Source organism: Xenopus tropicalis, chromosome 8 (genome assembly GCF_000004195.4).
Source record: "Xenopus tropicalis strain Nigerian chromosome 8, UCB_Xtro_10.0, whole genome shotgun sequence".
Taxonomy (NCBI): domain Eukaryota; kingdom Metazoa; phylum Chordata; class Amphibia; order Anura; family Pipidae; genus Xenopus; species Xenopus tropicalis.
In genome coordinates this window covers 65434713-65453970 of record NC_030684.2, presented here as the reverse complement: position 1 = coordinate 65453970, position 19258 = coordinate 65434713, and the positions used below count along the sequence as shown (strand labels likewise).

At 38.4% G+C, this 19258-nt stretch overlaps 1 protein-coding gene across 12 annotated transcripts in view; it reads left to right on the top strand.

Annotated features, from left to right (window-relative positions):
* znf185 (zinc finger protein 185 with LIM domain) overlaps positions 1-19258 on the top strand; it is an 84771-nt gene that overhangs the window by 49063 nt on the left and 16450 nt on the right. For 10 of the 12 annotated variants that reach the window (XM_031891334.1, XM_031891342.1, XM_031891341.1 and 7 more), the window contains 4 exons: positions 850-963; positions 2780-2899; positions 12067-12144; positions 19151-19201. In XM_031891334.1, coding sequence (XP_031747194.1) covers positions 850-963; positions 2780-2899; positions 12067-12144; positions 19151-19201 — 363 coding nt within the window. Of the gene's footprint in view, positions 1-849; positions 964-2779; positions 2900-3417; positions 3533-12066; positions 12145-19150; positions 19202-19258 lie in introns of those variants that run through there. The other 2 variants (XM_031891338.1, XM_031891343.1) reach the window with 2 other exon arrangements.

Sequence of the window (19258 nt, the reverse complement as noted above, 5' to 3'; positions counted from 1 at the left end):
TAACGTATAGGGGCACATTTACTAACCCACGAACGGGCGGAATGTGTACGATTGCGTTTTTTTCGTAATGATCGGTAATTTTACGACTTTTTCGTATTTTTTGTGATTTTTTCGGCGTCTTTACGATTTTTGCGTAAAAACGCGGGTTTTTCGGCGTCTTTACGATTTTTGCGTAAAAACGCGAGTTTTTCGGCGTCTTTACGATTTTTGCGTAAAAACGCGAGTTTTTCGTAGCCATTACGAAAGTTGCGCAAAGTCGCGATTTTTTCGTAGCATTAAAACTTGCGCGAAACGTCGCGCCTTTTAAGTTTTAACGCTACGAAAAAGGCGCGACTTTGCGCGCAAGTGTTAACGCTACGAAAAAAACGCGACTTTGCGCAACTTTCGTAATGGCTACGAAAAACTCGCGTTTTTACGCAAAAATCGTAAAGACGCCGAAAAACTCGCGTTTTTACGCAAAAATTGTAAAGACGCCGAAAAAATCGCAAAAAATATGAAAAAGTCGCAAAATGTTCGTTTCCAATCGGAATTTTTCCAATTCGGATTCGAAATCGTGTCTTAGTAAATCAGCCCCTTAGTGTTGGGGACTTCCCGGACTTCCGCTAAAAGTATATGGTTTAAGAGTTTTTGTTTATTTTTGGGAACATTGGTTATAGGCAGTCCCATTAGGGCTTTGTATGGGTTTTTACGTGGATTCAATTGTAGGACAGTAAAGATCAGGTTGTAGGGCAAATCCACTTTTTATGTAAACTTTTAGTATGTTATAAATGGAACTTTTATACAACCAAGCTTTTAATCAACATGTGCATCGCAAGTAGTTGTTATATATGAAGTTATTGTTTTTTTTAGCATAAGTACACCAGATGTTCCCAAACTGTCAACATATGGCACAAGCATCACAGAGACAAGGGGATCAGGTGTTCAGGCTGGACCTGGGAAGATCACAGTTCTCAAAGAAGAAAGGTAAATAAGCCTTTTTTGTGGCATGTTATTACCCTCAAGCATTTTAGCAGTGCTCCACTGCTGATGCTGTGCTGTTTCTTTTAGGTACCAAATGCTGAGAAATAATATGCATACTGTGTATTTATCAGTGTGATAAGTAAGACCATGTTCAACTTACCCTTAATTCAGGAGCTCTAGTGAGCAAGCAAGGAATGTTTAAGCCGCAGTCCATTCTCAATAGAGCTCCTAAATTAAGTGCACCATGGCCTTATTACTCAGTTTGATGGGGGACTAATGATTTTATATGCACTACAGGATGTTAATAGGCAGTGTAGGACTCATGTACAATGACATGGCATATGAGCTTTCATATTTTTGCCAAAGTTTGGTAACAACTTATTTTTTCAACCATTATTTTTGAGGCAAACTGAGCACTGGCAATCATTCTCCTTTTTTTCGCGTACAAATAATAGCTTTCAATCATTTCTAGCAGCTGATCAACTCTAGAAAGCGGGATAGATAGAGGGCTGGCACCAGGGTGCTTCTAGCATCTGGTCAATAACTGCTGGCAATTTCTTTCAGTGTTTTATGTACAAAAGAACAACTGGTTTGGGATGTCAAAACCATGAGCAATGACATTATTTTTTCTTCTTCACTGTATTGACGAAATACACATTCCTGGATTTGTGAGCACACTGGTTGATTGTTAAAATTCTGTTAACTAAAAAAAATGCAATAGGGCTTATTTGCAAACCACAAAAGCACTAAATTTTGGCATTCATTTAAGGCCTCTAGAGGCCTTGCACTAAAACACAGAGAATCAATACAATAAAACTAAATCAATTTATTCATTATTATGGTTTTATTTTCGGAGTTTTTTGGAGTTTTGTTTAACAGAACAATCGATCACCAAGGTAGGAACGGCATCTATGTATAAAAGGCCAAACATAGGTGTGGAACAACTGACTGGTCTAAGTTCAGAAAAATAGATATTGTCCAATTTGGCCATAGATAACATGGATGTGAATTATCATAGATCCACTGACCATAAACTACCACTGCCCAGAAGTGTTCTTGATATTGAAAATTGTGCAGGTTTCTGACCTACTACAGGTATGGGATCCCTTATCCAGAAAGCTCCAAATTATGGAAAGCCTGTCTCCCATAGACTCCATTTTAACCAAATAATTCAGAATTTTAAAACTGATTTTCTTTTTCTCTGTAGTAATAAAACAGTACCTTGTAATTTATCCCAATTAAGATATAAACAATCCTTATTTGATGCAAAACAATCCTGTTGGGTTTAATTAATGGTTTATTGATTTTTTAGTAGACTTAAGGTATGGAGATCCAAATTATGGAAAGACCCCTTATCCGGAATACCCTTAGTCCCAAGCATTTGGGATAACGGGTCCTATACCTGTATAAATGGTCAATGGAATAACAGGAGGGTCTATCCAAACTGCACCCCGTTACCTATAAATGCACCAAAGATAAAGCAGTTTAAATCAGACAAATTCCCCCTCCAGATGTGCTTGCCTGAATGTCATACTGAATGAGTATATAGCCATTTAGAATAGCTATGTTTTCTACTATTTCAGTCACATAATCTTTCACTCTTAATTACCAATGGCTTTGGGTCTGATGCACAGTGACTGGCAAACAGTTTGGTACGAAACTACTAAACTGCCAGGGAAAATGTTCCAGTGTATTATTTGTTTTGAGTCATAACAAAGTTATTCTAGATTTAGAAAAAATGTATATTGTCCTTGTTACATTACAGTGTAATCATTGTGATGAGAACTCCTAAATTTATCAGTCTAAACTTTTTTCTTAGTATCAAGGATACTGCAGATCTTCCAAAATTGACTTCCTGGTCTACCAAAAATGTCATTGACTATACTAAGCCAGATAACCGGACCACATCAGGAAAAATCACTGTCATGACAGATGAAAGGTATTTATAAATGTTGCAACAATTTGCCATAAAATGCCTCTCTGTCTTCATGTTGACATCAGATTCAAGTTTAGGTGCCTTCTGTAAATGTTCTGTTCATAAGTATACAAAATAACAATAATAGGGGGCTGCATTTATATTAATATGGGCCTATAGATCCAAAGCCTTCCAGAAATCATTCTTCTGATGGCTTTTGTCTTTACTGCCTTTGTGAATACAATACTGCAATAATAGTGGGTTTTGATTTCTTCCAACAAACATCATCACTTCTTTACTTGAAGAAATATAATTGTTGGAAGAAAAAACATTTGATTTATTTCCTTTATGCAAGTATTGAATGTCTAGGAACAGATACAGGGTCACTCAGGAAAGGATCAATTATTCTTAATGTTTGGTTTATTTCCATTATATATAAGTTCGGTCGCTATTTATTCTGTTGTAAATAGATTCAATTGCAAAATCATCATCAAGAACATATAAGTATTTATATGACTATAAACATACAATTACACATTCAGACCTAGCTGTTCTTCAAATAAAGGAAGCTTTGGCCTGGCATGGTTAGTACAGAAGACAAGCCCCTGTGGAGATTCCAGGACTAGCAAAAGAAAAGACTGACTTGCTTGCTGGTGCTTCTTAGTCTACCCATCAGCCTTACTGGTCTATGGCTGGTTGTGTAAAGTTTTTTGAGTAAACTTCAACATTCATTATTGACAGCAGAATTTATTTCTTTTTTTACATCTATCATTACATTGCATGCTATTTATAATTTTGCCATAAAAGTAGTTGCGCAATGCCTTTACATTACCTGTCTGATCCCCCATGTTGGCAAAATTCTCAGGTTTTGGAACTTTAAGTTACAGTTACTTACAAAAGCAGCTCTAACTAGAAAGGGAAGTTTGAGAACAAACTTCATGTTGGGTTGAAAAACATGAAGTCACTGAATGGGCTCCGCCCACTTTCTCTGACCTTGGACCACAGTTATACAGTAAAAACCACTGTGCAAAGTTTGGGGGCCCTGGTTTTAATAGTGTCTGCATGGCAGCAACTTAAATCTCCCCACTGAAAGTCAATGACATCTGATTGGCGGTTGGTGGCTCCACCCCCTTTTCCTAACCTGGAACTGCAGTTACCCAGTGACTAACTCTGCGAAGTTTAGGGACCCTAGGATAATAAAAGTCAATAGGTGAATTGTGATTGGTGGTTCCGCCCACTTTTTCTAACCTTGAGTCGAAGTCACCCAGTGACAAACAGTGGGCACCCTGGCATAAATAGTTTGAGAATGACAACATTTTAAATTTAAACCAATAAAATTCAATGGATGAAATCTGATTGGCTGTTAGTGGCCCAACCTACTTTTCCTATTTTGAACTGCAGTCCCCCAGTGACCAACTTTGCAAATTTTGGGGACTCAGGCATTCATTGTGAAGCTGACAGCATTTTAGACTTCACCATTGAAAGTAAATAGGTGAAATGTTATTGGCTGTTGGTGGCTCCGCCCACTTTTTTCTAACTTTGAATGGCAAATACCCAGTGACTGACTCTGGAAACTTTAACAACCCTGGAATTAATATTTAAATAATGGCATCAGTTTAAATATGAACCAAGGAAATCTAATGGGTGGAAATGGATTGGCTGTTGGTGGCTCCTCCCACTTGTTTGGGAACCCTGACATAAATAGTGTGAGCAAAGCAACATTTTAAATATAAACCAAAAAAATTCAATAGGTGAAGTCTGATTGGCTGTTGGTGGCTCCACCCACTTTTTAAAACCTAAAAATGCAGTTCCCTAGTGACCCTGGTGTTAATACTGTGAGAATGGCAGCAGGTTGAATTTCCCATTGAAAATCAATAGGTAAAATCTGATTGGCTGTTGTTGGCTCCACCCACTTTTTCTAACTCTGAACTGCAGTTACCAGGTGACTAGCTCTGCAAAGTTTGGAGACCTTAGTATTAATATGTAAGGAATGGCCGCAGTTTAAATTTAAACATATGAAGTCTATAGGTGAAATCTAATTGGTTGTTGTTGGCCCCACCCACTTTTCTAAACTTGGAACATAGTCACCTAGTGACAAACTGTGCAAAGTTTGGGGACCCTGATATTAAACATGTGAGAATGGCAGCAGTTAAAATTTTCCCACTGAAAACAATGAAAGAAATGTGATTGGCTTTTGGTGGCCCCACCCATTTTTTCTAACCTTGGGTACAAAGTCATGCAGTGATTGACTGTGCAAAGTTTGCGAACTCTGGCATCAAACCAATAAAATTCAATAGGTGAAATCTGATTGGCTGTTGGTGGCCCCGCCCACTTTTTCAAAACTAAAACTGTAGTCCTCTAGTGACCAACTGTGAAAAGTTTGGGGACCCTGGTGTTAATACTGTCAGAATGGCAGCAGGTTGAATTTCCCCATTTAGAGTCAATAGGTAAAATCTGATTGGCTGTTGGTGGCTCCACCCACTTACAAAAATTAAAAAAAAAACTTAAATGCGTAGTCACCCAGTGACTGACTATGCAAAGTTTGGGAAGCCTGGCAACAAACCAATAAAAATTGATTGGTGAAATCTGATTGGTTGTTGGTGGCTCCGCCCACTTTTCAAAACTAAAATTGTAGTCCCGTAGTGACCAACTGTGAAAAGTTTGGGGACCCTGGTGTTAATTCTGTGCGAATGGCAGCAGATTGAAATCCCCCATTGAAAGTCAATAGGTAAACTCTGATTGGCTGTTGGTGGCTCCGCCCACTTTTTCTTACCTTGAATGCGTAGTCACCCAGTGACTGACTGTGCAAAGTTTGGAAAATCTGGCATCAAACCAATAAAAATCAATAGGTGAAATCTAATTGGTTGTAGTTGGCCCCACCCACTTTTCTAAACTTGGAACATAGTCACCTAGTGACAAACTGTGCAAAGTTTGGGGACCCTGACATTAAACATGTGAGAATGGCAGCAGTTAAAATTTTTCCACTGAAAACAATAAAAGAAATATGATTGGCTGTTGGTGGCTCCACCCACTTTTTCTATCCTTAAGTACGTAGTCACCCAGTGTCTGACTTTGCAAAGTTTGGGAAGCCTGGCAACAAACCAATAAAAATCAATAGGTGAAATCTGATTGGTTATTGGTGGCTCCGCCCACTTTTCAAAACTAAAATTGCAGTCCCCTAGTGACCAACTGTGAAAAGTTTGGGGACCCTGGTGTTAATTCTGTGAGACTGGCAGCAGGTTGAAATTCCCCATTGAAAGTTAATAGGTAAACTCTGATTGGCTGTTGGTGGCTCCGCCCACTTTTTCTTACCTTGAATGCGTAGTCACCCAGTGACTGACTGTGCAAAGTTTGGAAAATCTGGCATCAAACCAATAAAAATTAATAGGTGAAATTTGATTGGCTGTTGGTGGCTCCGCCCACTTTTCAAAGATAAAATTGCAGTCCCCTAGTGACCAACTGTGAAAAGTTTGGGGACCCTGGTGTTAATTCTGTGAGAATGGCAGCAGGTGGAATTTCCCCATTGAAAGTCAATAGGTAAACTCTGATTGGCTGTTGATGGCTCCGCCCATTTTTTCTTACTTTGAATGCGTAGTCACTCAGTGACTGACTGTGCAAAGTTTGGAAAATCTGGCATCAAACCAATAAAAATCAATAGGTGAAATCTAATTGGTTGTTGTTGGCCCCACCCACTTTTCTAAACTTGGAACATAGTCACCTAGTGACAAACTGTGCAAAGTTTGGGGACCCTGATATTAAACATGTGAGAATGGCAGCAGTTAAAATTTTCCCACTGAAAACAATGAAAGAAATATGATTGGCTGTTGGTGGCTCCACCCACTTACAAAAAAATAAAAAAAATGTTAAATGCGTAGTCACCCAGTGTCTGACTATGCAAAGTTTGGGAAGCCTGGCAACAAACCAATAAAAATCAATAGGTGAAATCTGATTGGTTGTTGGTGGCTCCGCCCACTTTTCAAAACTAAAATTGCAGTCCCCTAGTGACCAACTGTGAAAAGTTTGGAGACCCTGATGTTAATTCTGTGAGAATGGCAGCAGGTTGGATTTCCCCATTGAAAGTCAATAGGTAAACTCTGATTGGCTGTTGGTGGCTCCGCCCACTTTTTCTTACCTTGAACCACAGTTACCTGGTGCCTAACTCTGCAAAGTTTGGGGACCCTGGTGTTATTACTGTGAGACTGGCAGCAGGTTGGATTTCTGCCAAGTCAATTGGTAAAATCTAATTGGCTGTTCACATCTCCGCCCACTTTTGGGCATCCAACAATCATCCTATTTTCATTCAGGCTGAGCCCATGACTATGTGATTCAAGTTTGGGGAGTGAAGCCTCAAAGCTGTAAGGTTGGCAGCAGTTTCAATTTCCCCATTAAAGTCAATGGGTACAATATGATTGGCTGCTGTTGGCCCCTCCCACTTTGTGGTTTTTTAAAAAAAGAAAACAAAAACCTGAATGCATAGTCACCCAGTGACTGACTGTGCAAAGTTGGGAAAATCTGGCATCAAACCAATAAAAATCAATAGGTGAAATTTGATTGTCTGTTGGTGGCTCCGCCCACTTTTCAAAACGTAACCTGTGGTCCCCTAGTGACCAAGTGTAAAAAGTTTGGGGACCCTGGTGTTAATTCTGTGAGACTGGCAGCAGGTTGGATTTCCGCCAAATCAATAGGTAAAATCTGATTGGCGGTTCACAGCTCCGCCCACTTTTGGACATCCAATAATCATCCTATTTTCATTCAGGCTGAGCCCATGACTGTGTGATTCAAGTTTGGGGAGTGTCGCCTCAAAGCTGTAAGATTGGCAGCAGTTTCAATTTCCCCATTAAAGTCAATGATTAAAATTTGATTGGCTGTTGTTGGCCCCTCCCACTTTGGGGGTCATCCAACAAATGTTGCTGTTTCATTCGGGGTGACCCCATGATTATGTTATTCAAGTTTGGGGGGTGTAGCTTCAAAGCTGTAAGTGTGGCAGCAGTTTGAAAATCTTCCCTGTCAAAGTCAATGGGAAAATTGGGGGGTTCGGAGCGGCGCCACAAAAAGACGGGGGGCCAGATTGCTTAGAAAAGCACAAGCAACCTGCTCCGCTATAGGGCGAAGAAGTGTGGGGAGTTTGGGTGCTGTACCCCCAAAACTGTAGGAGGAGTAGCGTTTAGAAAATGGGGGGCGCTAAGAATAAGAAGAATAAGAAGAAGCGGAAGAAGCGGAAGAATAAGCTAAAGTCGAAGAACAGTATGTTGGGGTTTTCAACCCAACATAATAATGTACATTTATATTTTGAAGAGTAGTTTTTTATAGTCAGTATCACTTTAATCACTGATTGCCATGGATTGCTACACAAGTTCAAGCATGTTCAGTCTTATAGTAAATGTGCCCTGTAAAACATTTAACTTCAGAAAGGTGATAACTGCTCTGATTGGTTCCTGTGGGTTTTTAGATCTAATCCAACCTCACAGCCAGTAAATGGACCAAACTAAAGGTCCCCATACACGGGCCGATAGTAGCTGCAGATATCGGTCCCTTGGACCGTTTTGGCAGCTAATCAGCCCGTGTATGGGCACTCCCGACGGGCCTGCCCGACCAATATCTTGATTGGGCAGGTTAGAAAATCTAGTCGGATTGGAGACCGCATCGGCTCGTAGGTGCGGTCCCCGGACCGACTTTTCTGACACCCGCCGTTACACCCATAGGTGGTGGATATCGGGAGAAGATTGGCGACATCGCCAAATGAGCGGATCTTATGGTGTATGGGGACCTTAACTCTAGTCTAAAATGCTATCAGATGAACTCTAATTTTCTTTGTGGATATTTAACTTCCTGAAGGGCCCTTGTATTTAACCCTGTGTTTTCATTTCCTTTAATTTCTATGCTAAAATGCACAAAACCAAAGATATACTGTGGGCTGTTGTATATGTGCATTTTGTACCAACATCTATCATAGGATAACCTAGTCTTCAGATAAATTCTGATGAAAATATATTCTCTAGGTTTCCATGAATATAGAATGTAAATAAAAATGGTGCACTCTTGGCATGTCACTTATGCACTTTGCAAATTGCACTGCATTAGTAAACTACAAAGGGAAGTTGGAGAACAAACTTCATATTGGTTTGAAAAATGTGAAGTCACTGAATCTAATTGGCTGTTGTTGGCTCCACTCCACCTTGGACCACAGTTATATAGTAAAACCACTGTGCAAAGTTTTGGGACCCTGGTTTTAATAGTGTCTAAATGGCAGCAATTTAAATTTCCCCACTGAAAATCAACGAGTGCCATCTGACTTGCGGTTGGTGGCTCTGCCCACTTTTTGTAACCTGGAACTATAGTTACCCAGTGACTAACTCTGCAAAGTTTAACCCTTGGATTAAAGGTTTAAGAATGGCAGCAGTTTAAATTTACATCAATAAAAGTCAATACGTGAATTGTAATTGGTGGGTGTGCCCACTTTTTCTAACCTTGAGTCGACACCCAGTGACAAACTGTGCAAAGTTTGAGCACCCTGGCATAAAAAGTGTGAGAATGACAGCATTTTATATTTAAAGAGATACTGACACCAGAAATTAAACCTTTTTTTTACATCTATCATAACACTGTCTTTGCATGACCTTCATTTTTGCCATAAGTATTTACCCAATGCTTTTATATTACCTGTCTGATCCCCCATGTTCTCCTATAAGGGGGCTGCCATATTTGTCCAGCAGGAGGCCGTTAGCATTAGAAGCTATAACTGACAGGCTGAGAAGGGACAGTCAGGTTGGCAAAAGAGTCAGGTTTAGGAACTTCAAGCAACAATTATTTACAAAAGCAAATCTTTCAGTGAAAATCAATCAACATGACCTATAGGTAACTTTTTATGTACATTCATATTTTGAGGAGTCATTTTTTAGTGTCAGTATCACTTTAAGCCAATTACATTTAATGGATGAAATCTGATTGGCTGTTAGTGGCCTAACCCACTTTTCCTATTTTTGAACTGCAGTCCCCCAGTGACCAACTCTGCAAAGTGGGACTGACAGAATTTTACATTTCGCCATTAACGTAAATAGTTGAAATGTGACCACAAATACCCAGTAACTAAAGTTTAACAACACTAGAATTAATACTTAAATAATGGCATCAGTTTAAATATAAACCAATAAAATTTTATGGGTGGAAACAGATTGGCTGTTGGTGGTTCAGCCTACTTTGACTAACCTTTAACCTTAGTCCCCCCAGAGAATGGCAGCAGGTTGAATTTCCTCCATTTAAAGTCAAAAGTTAAAATTAGATTGGCTGTTCGTAGCTCCACCTACTTTTAGGCATCCAACAAATATCATATTTTCATTCACACTGACCCCACACTGACTCACACTGACTATGTGATTCAAGTTTGGTGACTGTAGCCTCAAAGCTATAAGATTGACAGCAGTTAAAAATGTCCCCATTAAAGTCAATGGGTGAAATTTAATTGGCTGTTGTTGGCTCCTCCCACTTTGGGTTGTCCACCAAATGATGCTGTTTTATTCAGGCTGACCCCATGATTATGTTAGTTAAGTTTGAGGAGAGTAGCCTCAAAGCTGTAAGTGCGGCAGCAGTTTGGAAATCTTCCCTGTCAAAATCAAGGGGAAAATTGGGGTGTTCAGAGCAGCACCACAAAAAGACGGTGGGCGGGATCACTTAGAAAAGCACAAATAACCAGCTCCGCTCTATTTTTTTTGCGTTTTTATTGAACTTAATTCAATTGTTATATTGTGTCTTGTATTAAAAATCCCCGGTATGATTTTTCCTTTAATTCCTCAATGTCCCTCATGGCATGTGATTAGCTACTATCTATATATCTGTGGCATTTATAAGCTAATAAAAACCTTACATTCCATAGAAAATGTACTGTATGTATCCAAGCCTGCAGATGAGAAGTAATCACTCCAAACCATAACCTGCCATCATAACACACAATATAAATGAATAATATAAAACCAACCATTTAGATTTTTAAGCTATGAACCTATGAGGTACAAACATTCACACAGCAAAAATGCCCATAAAATTGTCAGAGAGAAGCACAGCTATACAACACAATGTGAAGCTATAAATGTTAATAGTGTTAAGAATATTTATATCACTTAATAACATTTCATGCAAACCCAAATTCGTTTAAAGAATTCCCCGAATATCAGAGCAGTATGCTGTTACTTTATAAATAGAAGCTAATAATAGCTTTTAGTAATAACAGACTCATCTTGTAACAAGTGTAAAATAAGGAATCTATAAGAAATGGTCAACAGTAATTAAAAGCTGAGGGGAAAGATGTGAGTAATTGCTGTCTATAGAGAAGGAGCTGCCTTTGACACCTATTCATGCAGGCAGCTTTCTGAGGTATTTCAGAATACTCTATTACTGTGACATCTAGCCTATGGGTTACCAGCCACACTGTCACACTAAACAATTAACAGCACAAATTTGTGAGGAGCCTGCTGGGAAAGATGAAGTAAGTCTGTCTCACCCTCCAGTGTGACTGACAGAAGAGTAACACTCTTGTCAGAGTGACCAAGTACTGCTAAGTCACATCACATGGGAATATACAGGAACGAAACAGCAGGCAGGCACATCTGGTATCCAAAAAATGTGAATAAAGTCTAGAACAGCAGCTTGTAGTCTTAATAAAAGTTAATGTTTTTATTTGAATCCATATAAAACAACAACAGCAGTAGCCTTACGCGTTTCATACCTAGAGGGTACTTAGTCATAGGCTGCCAAATGACTAAGTACCCTCTAGGTACGAAACGCGTAAGGCTACTGCTGTTGTTGTTTTATATGGATTCAAATAAAAACATTAACTTTTATTAAGACTACAAGCTGCTGTTCTAGACTTTATTCACATTTTTTGGATACCAGATGTGCCTGCCTGCTGTTTTGTTCCTGTATATTCCCACATGGCTCCCTAAGCTGAAGGTCTGGGGCATGAGCACCTGGACCCACTACCATCAGGGGTAAGACTTTACATATAAATATATAACCACAATCAAGCTATTGTCCTGTGAAGAATCATGCATATTCCTCATTAAGTCACATGACAAATCACATGACAAATGTTGTTTCCTGTGACATTAAATTCAAAGTGGAACTTTGCTAGTGTTAAAGTGAGCTATTTCAATGGAAGAATGTTATGTATTAATGTGTATTCTCTTTCTGTTTCTTAGTGGCCCAGATGTGAATACAGAAAATGATCTGATTAACTGGTCTGATCTGGATACAAAGCCAAGTTCTGGGGGATTTGGGTAAGTCATTTAGAAAGTTCCTTCATTACATGGCCTTGTAAATGGTAGATAATTTGGAAGCCCTGTTTAATGACCAACTGTGGGAAAATCTGGGTGGATACGTATATACTGTCTACTTAATAATTGTTGTATATACCAAGCCCATTTGGGAGTTGGTATTTTTTGCCATTTTAATTAATATTTATAATTATTTATTGTTCCCCTTGATCCTGTTTCTTATACCTGCTTTCTCTCTAAGAACCCAGGAGATTGTGGTTTTGCTCAGTTAATCAGTTTCTCAACCCAACCTAGGGAAGGTAAAAATTTGAGACCGCAGCTCCAGGTTTCCTGTCTTTCCTTGTGGTATTCCCAGGGCCTAGACTGCCCAATGTGAGATAGCAGTTAATTTTGGGAATATTTCCACCATCTGTAATTTCTCATTTTCTAATCTTGTCCTATATCAAGGTGGGAATTATTGTGTTTTCTTAAAGATCTTTTTATCTTTTTAATATTTATGCAATGATCAAATCCTAACTAGCACTAGTCACTTTATATTTAATGCAATCAAGTTTTTGATTTATTAAGTGAATGAATTGTGGTGGTGATTGCAGGAGGTGATTTTATATATTTATTTTTACTACATATAATTGTTGTGGTTGCAGTGTTTTTACAGTAGCCCTGGTACTTATGAAACAGCACTTATCACTTTATGGCACAATCATTAGCACTTTATTCATTTTTAATTTATGAATTTGCAGTAAGCAATCACATTTAGAGGTTTGAATTCAGTACTGATTCATTAGATGAAGGTAGTGATTTGATCAAGCATATATAGGATAATTAACCAAAAAAAGGTTTGTCTATCTTTCGCTTTTCACTTACAGTATATACTGTCTTAAGCTTAAGCTGGCCATACATTATAAGATCCACTCGTTTGTCACTGCCAACAAATAAGCAGATCTTTCCTTTCCCTGATATGACTGCCTGCCTAAGGTGGGAAACATCAGGCTGATCCAACTGCTTAGCCCTAGTTACAATGGTGGGAATAAAGGCCATTTGGATGAGGAACACATCAATGAACTCATGCGGTCCTGGACAATTTTTGGAGAGATGTTGGTTAAGTAGGCAATTGAGAGAGCCCCACACGGGGCAAATAAGCTGCTGAATCAGTAGGAAGGTCTGACCAAATCAGTAGTTTAAATCTGCCCATGTATGGCCACCTTTAGACCCACTGTCTCAGTCCAATAACCCATAGCAACAAATCAGTAGTTAGCTTTTACTGGTGTAGTGCTGATAAATTAGATTAACAAACAGGGACATTTCTCATGGTTCTATATGGTATTAAAATGGATGCGAAATTAGTAACTTTGATATTTGGTATGGCTTACTAGAAAAGGATGTTCGTGGTACAAAACACAAAAAAATTTTTTTTATCTGACATAACTGCAGTGACTTTTTCGTATTTATAAACCTGCAATTAAAAACACAAACAATCTTAATTATTCCCCCCAGAAGGTGCACAAATATATGCCAGCTGAAACATAAGCTTGTGAATTAACAAAAAAATATCTGATTAGTTGTTGTGTGAACCTAAGAAATTGCCAAATTTAGTGAAATATGCAATAAACAAAGAAAATCATGCATTTTGCTAGGACTGTGATTGTTTGCTAACATTATGGTTCATGTACAGCAGTATGCAACGCAGATAATTCTGACAATAACACATTTCTGACTTTCTGGAAAGCTCTTTCACTTGATAGCAACTAAGCTAGTATAAATCCATGTTTATAGCAAAACAATCCTTTTTTTAATGCTATAATGATTTCAGAAGCCTTGAAGCAGGGTGCTTCACTTTATAGAAAACTATGAGTTTAAAAGCATTCTGTGTAACTGATCCCATCCATACCTGTAAAAATAAACAAAAATGTTTGAGCATGTAATTATTTACCCCCTACTGTAAGGACTTTAAGCCCTATGGCACACAAGGGGGGTTTAGCCTGTCAGAGTCGTTCAGCCAGCATGGAAACGCCCAACTTTGCCTGTGCAGCCTGACATTAAGTTTAATGGAATCTGTCAGTCACTAGTGATGGCAGACAGAAAACATTAATTTGAGATTTTGGCCTAATTCCATTTAAGTAAATGACAGCTCTGCACAGGCGTTTCTCCACCAGCTGAAAAATGGTATGGTAGAATACGCCCCATGTGCCACAGCCTGAAAAGTCACAAGTGAGTGACTATTTCAAAGCCCAATAATTTCTGTTAAGAAAGCATTAGTCCTAAAAGCATATTTGGCATATTTCAGTAACAGAGGATGTACATCTAATGGCAGCCTGCCTGTTTTGCATGTTTTTTATTAATTAATATATTAATAAAATAGGGTGTTTCCACTGATGTTTATGTATTTGAGAATTATGCCTTTATGTGGTTGGTGTGTAACTCTTTAATTATGCAAGTGTAGGAGGGTTGAAAAATTCAGACCATGCTTAAGTCAACAGAGTAACAACGGTATAAAACCTCGGGCCTCTATGAATTCAGATCAAAGCCTTTCCTTCTTGAACAGAACTACAGCAATGTTAGGTTTGAATAATGCTAGGGAAATAAAAAGAAAAGCTTAAGTAATGCTCATTGGTGTATACAAATGTTTTGTATTATATTTTATCTAGAACCTACTGTTTTCTTCTGATGCAAGGGTAGAGTGAAAAGCAAAACTAACACATCTGAGCATTTCATAAGGCATACTGTTGATTACAATTGTGCTGGCATTTTGGGGGTTTCAGATGGGTGGGATTTTCATACTGTGCACTGGGTGTTCAGTATAGGAGAGGCCAGAGTAGTAGGAATAATAAGGCACTGTTCCACGAGAGCTATGAGACAGGTTCTCTGTCTTTTCCTGTGAGCAGAGTGCATTTGTCGAAAGCTACCTTGGCATAATTGGGGTGCCAGTAAGCGATACACTCTATTTTTAATGCTTATTTTTGTGTTACCTATATTTCTGTTCTGGTTCTTTCCTAGTTATTTTTCCAGTCTGGCATTCAAAAAAAAAACTTAAAAGTTAATAATAAGATTGGCCTTAAACATATTAACTTTAAGTTACTGATTAGCCATTTAATAGGCAACAGCCACCTGATCATTGGATAAAACAAAGTACCCTGAGATTTCTGATTCAAATTATTACATGTAGTTCCCTAACTTTGTCCTTAATTAAATGTTACCGCTTTGTTGACTTGTTGGATATCTCCTGTGCCCCCACCCCTACCAATAATATCTGGAGACAAAAGTTACCCAATTAATATACCACAATTCAAATGTTATTACAATGCACAGGAAATGGGCAGTAGGTTTTCTTTGCTTACTGGTGACTCACTTTACAACTGGCACACAATTCTGTATCGGGTAACACCTGAAAATACAAAAAGAAATCTATTATTTTTTATTTGAATACTCATCTTTAGAAGAATTAGGGGTCTATCCTAAGCCTGGGTTGTAAACTCTTATATCTCTGGAGTGTAGAATCTGTGTTACTACATATGCTTTTATATCATTAAAGTATACAGCGTGGTCATTTACGTATGGGACCAAACTGTGAATTGTATCCTTATTATAATAAATAAGCACCCCTGTTGTAAAATATTAGAAGTTACCTCGGAGTTCCATGAACTGTATAATGGTCATGCAACTCCTCTGTGACTTATATCCCTATATTTTACAATAGGGGTACTTTATTCACTATATATACACATGCAAACATATTAAATTGCACGTTACTTATTTTTCTGGTTCTGAATAAACACACTGGAGATATTTAATTACGGTATACTAGTAAAAATGCACTAAAATTGTCACTGCATGATCATCAGCAGGGTGGGTTATCAGGTGCCAGAATGTATAATGCCTAGGCAGATGTTATGCTGTAAGTGTTAGTGAATTAGCATGTGCGGCTATTGATTTCAGGGGCCTGGGCCAATACTACCCCTCCTAGTACATTCCTAATTTTGGAAGCAAATTAATTTGTGGGGTGGAGTAAAAAATGCAAAAATCTGTGTTGTTATCTGTAGTGATTATAAATAGAGAAACTGGAGGTGGAGTAATGGTCACTCCTTAATCTGTAACCAATAATAGAACATTTCTTTCACAAGTCATATTAAAACCTTTAATATTTGGAGATTTATTATATTTATGTACAGTAGTAAAAGAAGTCCATTGCTGCTGCTATCGTTGCAAAACATATTTGTATTGATGACTTTTTGGAAACCAAACTGGTAAATACTGTATAGACCTATATTATAACTCTACATATGCTGATTTTTAAGAAACATAAACAGGGAAGCATGGAAACATTTTTAATATCATTTGTTTTTTGCGAGTAAAAGAGATGTAACATGTAACAAAGGATAATACAAGAGATTTCAGCTCAGTTGTGGGAGTAGAGCAACCTATTAGTCACACCCTAGCTCATGATATTTGCCTCAGGTAGGAATGAAATTATAAACAAGTTCAGGAAGAAGCATAAGAGGTGTCATTTGGAAGGAGCACACGCAAGAAGTTGAGCCTGCAGACTAAACACAGTAAGCTATGCTGCTTGTATGCATGGGTTAAAGGATTTGGGGCAGTGGTAGCATTAACATAATGTTCTACAGCGGTAACGATAACATTCATCAAGATTCTGCTGAACAGCACAATGCTATTTAGGTTTAACAATAACTTACTTTGATTTTAAAGCTAGAATATTTACATTATGTTTTTTATATACCGTATGTGTAACTGCATTACGAGATCACAGAAAATTATGATCACAGAAAACATTCTTGTCAAAGGAAATGTTCTTGTCGAGTTGTTTGTATATAGTTCCTGAGATACCTTCATTCCAGCAGGGTGCTTCCTTTAAGATGTACTCTGGTATTTGCCCCTACTTAATACAAATTTAACAAACTAGCCCTTTTGGATAAGGATGATACATACAGTAGGTGCTATGAGTATGAAATGGCCTCTTGTGTACTTTGTGTTCATAATCTGGAGCAAACATGCTTAAACTCTAGAACATTGGGAGAATGTGGGAGGGATTTGAAACAAAACGTTGCATTGTACAGTCCATTTTGTTAGCAAAAGGGTTAAAACTCAAGGTAGATTTGCATACCTTGCATTTTTGCCATTGTCAAACTACGCATCAGTTTGAACTGTTATGAGTGATCAGAATATATATGTGTATACCAGTTCTACTCTGCTTAGTTTAGGGAAGATAATGCCATTAATTAACACTTTTATAGGTATTGATTTATGGTTATACATGCGCTCAGGTATCTTGCGCTCTTCCCACAGCTTCAGCCAGGATTCATAATAATACTGCCTTTGTGTGACTTGTATCAGCTAAGGTGACAGTTACCCATGACTGCCAGCATTCACAGTAAGGTTAGCCTTCTCATCCTGTAAACTGATTTGGAGTATCGCAGGAAAACAAATGTGTCTGAAGCCAAAGTCTTCATGTCTCTGGCACATTTGGATACAAAAGTGTGCTCTCGTAAAACCTGACGTGCCTGCTCTGCAAGCAGTACAACATTTATACTGTATGGAAAGAAACGTGAATTTCCAGAGGGCTTATCGTAAAGTGTGCTGCAGTGAAGCAATTTTGCACCAATCTGGACCTTCATACAACATATTATTTATAGCCATACCTAGTAAATCTAACCTAAATCTACCACTATGGGAGAAGATATGTTCAATAGGGCAATAATAATAATAAATCTAATAATTCTTATTCCCTAATGATTATATTTCTCTTGTAGGTGGAGATTTAGAAATAACCTGTTTTAGTACTGAAATCAGGGTGCTTTAAACTACGAGCATTTAGGCTAATGCCACACTGCACTGATTCTGTGTTTTCCACAAGATGAGAATCAGCACCTCGGCTGGCAGCCTTTTTCCTTGCCTGCACCAGGAATGATTGAATCAGCCCAGGTGCAGACATATGCGGCCAATTTCAGCATGGAAATGCATGAGTATGCGTTTCCGCTCTGAAATCCGCTGTGTTCGTATTCAGGGAAGTCTGTGTTTGATTACTTTGATGGGAATTTATGTCCTTGACATATCTCGTGCCTTAAATGTAACCTAGATTAGGTTAGATTAAAAGCTCTAAGTAAAACTGATTCCCAGTCACATTAAAAATACTATCAGCTTGGTTTTAGAATTTCATATTCTCTTGAATATGCATGACTGGTGAGTGCTGGTGTGTCAATCTGTGGATTCAAGGGAAGGGGAGAGAGTGGTTACTCTTACATACAGAAGGCTTTGCTCACTCAGAAAGCCGCGCAACCTGCTTGTCAAAGCTGAGTTCTACCCACAAGCTGTATGCAGGTGCAAAAGGCCTATTTTAACATCAGAAATCCAGATCCTGGAAAAGGATAGGTGTGGCATATATGGGTGTAATTTATGCCAGTTATGCAACTTGATGGTCACAGAACTGCAAAAGAATTTCATGCAATTCCAGGAACAGATGGCTAAAAAGAACAAATTACTCATAACATGATACTACTTTTTTATACTAATATGCATGATATAATACTGCAACACCTTATTTATCTATTTAATCTAAAATAAATGCAATCTGGCTTCTGCAGCTGAGTGCCCACTAGCGATGTGAGGTTGACCCGAAACTTATAGGCTTACCTTTAGAGACCACTGTGGGTTCGGGTTGTGTTTGGGTTAGACTGGGGAAGTTCACTCTTCCTCTGCTCATGAAGATTCCATGTCTTGAAAACTAAGGTGCACACAGAAGTAGCGGACAGAGTGGAAAGAGGCAGATATGGATTGGGTGTGGGCCCTGCAATGGCAACATTTTGTGGGTTAGCATTTTAAGGGTTAGGGTTGGGTGCGGGTTAATTTTTTCCTGACCTGCACATACTAGTGCCTTCATTGTATTTAAATTGCCTACATGAGGCCTGAACAAATGAGTACTGTGCATAAAATTATAAATGGTATTTAAGAATGGGGGATGTATGTATTTTAACTACAAGTCTTTGTTTTTTCTCTTCAGTGAAACGTCCACAATGGAGTCATCAGTGATTTCAACATCTCCTAGTAAAAGGTAATGTCACTTTGGGCAATTTGTCAGTTATATTTATAAATCTGTCCACAATCTGAA